The sequence below is a fragment of the Puccinia triticina genome, chromosome 5A (assembly GCF_026914185.1).
Source record: "Puccinia triticina chromosome 5A, complete sequence".
Taxonomy (NCBI): domain Eukaryota; kingdom Fungi; phylum Basidiomycota; class Pucciniomycetes; order Pucciniales; family Pucciniaceae; genus Puccinia; species Puccinia triticina.
In genome coordinates this window covers 6,159,620-6,164,082 of record NC_070562.1, presented here as the reverse complement: position 1 = coordinate 6,164,082, position 4,463 = coordinate 6,159,620, and the positions used below count along the sequence as shown (strand labels likewise).

General features: G+C 44.3%; 1 protein-coding gene across 1 annotated transcript; it reads right to left on the bottom strand.

Annotated features, from left to right (window-relative positions):
• Positions 1-1,734: 1,734 nt before the first annotated feature.
• On the bottom strand, positions 1,735-3,560 carry PtA15_5A722 (uncharacterized protein; the record flags this gene model as incomplete). Its single annotated transcript, XM_053169514.1, has 6 exons — positions 1,735-2,316; positions 2,699-2,725; positions 2,802-2,825; positions 2,897-3,268; positions 3,373-3,388; positions 3,484-3,560. The coding sequence occupies 6 exons, from the start codon at positions 3,558-3,560 to the stop codon at positions 1,735-1,737; spliced, it is 1,098 nt and encodes a 365-aa protein (XP_053020703.1).
• Positions 3,561-4,463: the final 903 nt, after the last annotated feature.

Sequence of the window (4,463 nt, the reverse complement as noted above, 5' to 3'; positions counted from 1 at the left end):
TTCCTCACGCTTTTACCTACCTACTTGAATTTACCCGCCTTCAACACGTGCTCAATAGCCTGTTTCTAGCCTGGTAAGTCCCTTAGTAGTTGTTTTTAGCCTCATTTTGTCGCCAGAAACTGCCCAGTGTCCACCAAGCCTTCAGAATCAATTTCTTCAAGCGCTTTCAACTGCCCAGTTTCTACCCAGAAGAACCTCAAGACTTGAAGGGCTTTTTACTAGTAAGTTCAAACCCCTTTCTCTTGAGATTCTTCGCCATTCCTTGCTGGGATTTAAACCACACCTGTTTACAGGCCCCAGTGTTTGCTTTTGAGGGATTAAACACCCCTGATTTTATCAGGCCCCTCTTTATTTAATTATATTAATTTTATTAATATAATTACGCCATTTTTTCATATATTTTACACCATAATTACCAATATATCCATTGGAATTATCCCTTATACTTTTGTCTTAGAGTTTTATACTCTTTTATCTTATTCTTGCACCACGTGTAGCTAGAAGGGTTTGTCCTTGGCATCACGTAGGCTGACAAGATTGCTCCACCAATAATCAGCAATCAGCTTGAGACACTAGTCAACCAGCTATCTTATATCACTACTATTGTCTATTACCATGTGTCATTTATTAATCAAACATGCCATCTGATTCTTGTTCAAGGTGTAGACTGTGCCAAACAGAGAAGGCGCAGAAGATGCAGTTGCCGTTGCCCTGGATAAAACCTTGAGAAACCTTCCAGCTGTCAGAGTTGATTTTCAAGGAGTATTTCTCCTCAGCTTTGGGGTATCTGTATAGGGGATTGGAGGATTTTTTCTTTGTTTGGTGTTGGGGAGTTGGGATTGGAGTGTGAGAAGAAGGAGGGGTGGCCTTGGGAGAGGGGATAGGTGTGGCAAGTTGGTTGGGGTTGTCATTCCTGTGGCCGCCCCTTTGTTGGTGTCTTGCAGTGTCTGGCACAAGTGGAAGGTTAAGTTTCTGTATCCAGTCAGTGAGAAAATTGATGGTGTCCTGATTTCCGGCTGTGCGGTGCTTGCAGAAATTGCACTTGAGAATGAGGGTTGTTTTTCTGTTTGTTGATGTCATTGAGCCGGGAAGATAAAGCTGTTTTTGTGTCTGGGGGGGAAGCTTTGCTGGGCTGTTGGCGTGGCAGACTGGACATGGAAAGATTTGAATTGGGCGCAGCTCCCAGAGATCTATAGCGTTTTTCCCCTGGTAATCTGGGAGGGTTGCAAGGTAAATTTTGTTCCTCTCCTCCCAGTCCTCATTGTCTGGATGAATTATAAGTGAAAGAATCATTATGTATAAGTGCTAGGAGAGAAGAGAAGGATGGTAACAATGAGGCAGAAAGGGGGACATACAGTTGTCCCACCAAGGATTGAGGACCTTTCTCCTATCAATGTTGGTTGGGCGCTGACCTCTTCCACTGTTCCAACCAAGGGCGTTTCCAAAGTCAATGATTGCAGCCTTGTGGTGAGTGAGGCAGGAGTGCTGAGTTGTTTCAACGTCTTTGAGAGATTTTGGTTTTAACACAACCGACTTTGACGCGGATTTTGTTGGCGTATATAAAATACTCATCTGTTGGGATGGCTAAGAACTCCAAGGCTATTTCCTCTTCTGAGGGATGGAGATAACCGGATTGTTGAGCTATCTGGCGGGTGTTGTGTTCTGTTCTGGCATAGACGGTGACTTCAAAACGCAGGCCACACAACTGGGTGTAAGTGCTGGTTTCTATGAAGTTCAATTTCCTATCCAAGATGCGGTAGCGCAGGTTGTAGGAGCACACTTCATGTCTTTTTGAGATGTTGCTTTGATGGCGTGGGCAATAGTGGAAATATCAAAGTGGTTTTGATGTTGAAAAGCATGTGGGACACCAGAGCCAATGTTTGTCTCTAGGAAGTGAGTGGGGGAATTTATTCCGTAAGCACACAAGCGAAGGGTAGGGATGTGGGCCATGACAAAGGCAAATTGGAGCATCTGCAATGTGCAGGAGGGAGAGCCTACAGTGAGGACTTGAGGATTTTTGGCCATATGTGCGATGATGTCCAAATGATTGCAGAGAATGTCTAGAATTTGGCGCTTGAAGCCGGGAGGCATGCGAATGGCGCAACCGCCAGTGCTGACATAGGTATTTTCTCCAAAGTCTTTATGATCTTGGATAGCCAGGTTGTGATGAGCAAGAGTGGCAGTTGTTATATCTCTGAGGAAAGAAGTGAGATGACCAGGGAGGATGGATAAAGACCAAGAGTCAAGGTTGTATTCTGAGGGCTTTTTGATTGGAAGATAGCTTAGGCGTAAGTCTGTAGGCAGAGGGTTCTGGAACTGCACAGAAGAAAAAAGGGCATCAACAAGATGAGAGGCATGATGGATGAAAAGAAGAGACAAAGACTTGCATCTACTCCACCGTTGGAGAAAGCATAAGAAGATCGGATGGACTGAGTTTGGAGAAAAGGGGTTTGCAGTGAGCAAATGTGTTGTGGTATAATTAAAAGAGAAGAAAAGGAACTTCCAATTTCAGTTAAAGATGGAAGGTCATCCTTGAGTAGATTGCAGGGAAGGACTTCTGCGTTCAGCAATAGTCTATCCTAATCCCAAGCTGGAAGGTTTTTGTGGAAGGCTACGGGCTGTAAAGCAGTCCAAAAATGCAGGCTGAGTGAGTTGACTGGAAATGCAAGGTTATGTGCAAGTAAGATAGATTGATTACCTGTTGGGGAGGATTAACAAATGGAGGCTGGGAGTGAGTGAAGAAATCGGGATGAGTGAGCAGCTGTTGTTGAATTGAGCGAAGTGTTACTAGAAGTTGTTACCTGTTGGGGAAGACTCTCTCCTGCCTGGAGAGAGTGGAAGGGGAAGAGTCAGTGAGTCTGTCATGATGATCAATGGGGGAGGAAAAAGTGATTACCTCTTGAGCTTCATTTTCATGAGGATTGCCCTCAAAACCGGCAAAATGGTGAACTGATTCAGCGTCTGAATTGCTATTGGAGTGAAAATCTGTTTCTTCCAAATGAACCGAGGTCCGTGGTTTCCTCAGAGCTGTGGCAGGGGGTGTGGGTTTGGTAGGAGATTGATCTGGGGTTTTGAGAAGAGCAGAGGAGTCTTGCTGTGGTTGAGAAGAGGAGGGCTGTGGATTGTGGAGCAAGGGCTCTGGTTGGGCAGCAGAAGGTTCTGTTATAGGAGCAGAGGGTTCTGGTTGAGCGAGAGGATAAGGCTCTGCAGCAGGGGGCTCTGATATGTTGTCAGGGAAGGTATGGTCTGTTTGCTCTGAGTGGATTGACTTTGACAAGAAAAGAGAAGATGATTAGCTTGAGTGGCAAGGTGTTCAGCAGAAAAGAGTATCCACCTCATTGTCACTGTTCCAGTATTCATCAAAGGGCCAACCATCTGAATAACCGTCCTGTTGATGAGGATTCGAAATATGAGGACAGGATAAACAAGAGTATAATTGTTTGACTCACATCAGAGTCAAATTCATCATCACTATATGCTTACATTGTGCCATCTTCAGAATTGAAACCTTGGGGAGTAACTGAATCAGAATCTGACCACATGACAGTATCTGAAGACATGATGTGTAAGGTTTTGGGTTGTAGTTCTTGCACAAAGAGTAAATCAGGGGGTGGAATGGGTGTGGCTGGCTGCACATGATGGGAATGAGTGGACAGCAAGCCATTGATTTGTTTTTTTCTTGTTGTAGAAGCATTAGGAAGTTATGGATTGAATTGATACAGGTAAATTGAACAATGTGTACAGCAGGGGAGATTCAGATCATACAGATCATGCAACCTTACTTGGGTCAGAGTGCTTAGCAGAGGGCTGACAAATTCACGGATTAAGGGTTTCAGGGATTAAGGGTTAGGGATATATCTAGGGCCAAGACCAATTATCAAATCCAGGAAACATCAAGGAGGCTGAAGGGGGTTGGCAGGTTGATGTGCCACAACCCATGAGTATGATATAATATGGAGTGGAGTGACAGGTGGTTTGACTGCTTGACCATCAGGCAACCACCCACACCTTTTGAGAACTAGTCCTGTTGGTGTAACCATTTTTCAAACCCTTTGATAGGCACCAAGCCACCATAGAATCAAATAGTCAGGTGAATTCTTTCATTGCAATCTGTGCAGGAGTGCAATGCAAAACAAACAAGCATTAAATCCATAAAAACCCAAGAAATAACCAACTTGGGCTTTGGTTGGCTGCTTAGCTATTGCACAACAAATAATTGTAAAGTGTGAAGTTAATTAAAGCCACATGGCAAGATCATTTATGGCCCAATAATTGAGCTGCCAAATACGGCCTTAAAAAACAACAAAATATGAATAAAAATAGAAAGAAAGGTTGATTTGGTCTCTCCCCCAGGTTGTGGTCATGTCCAGTATTCCTGGGTAGTGCAGCAGTCATTCAATTTCCACCTAGTATGCAAGGCCTTGCTGAGCTCTTCAATTGGTGTGTTGCCGCTCATGACCAGC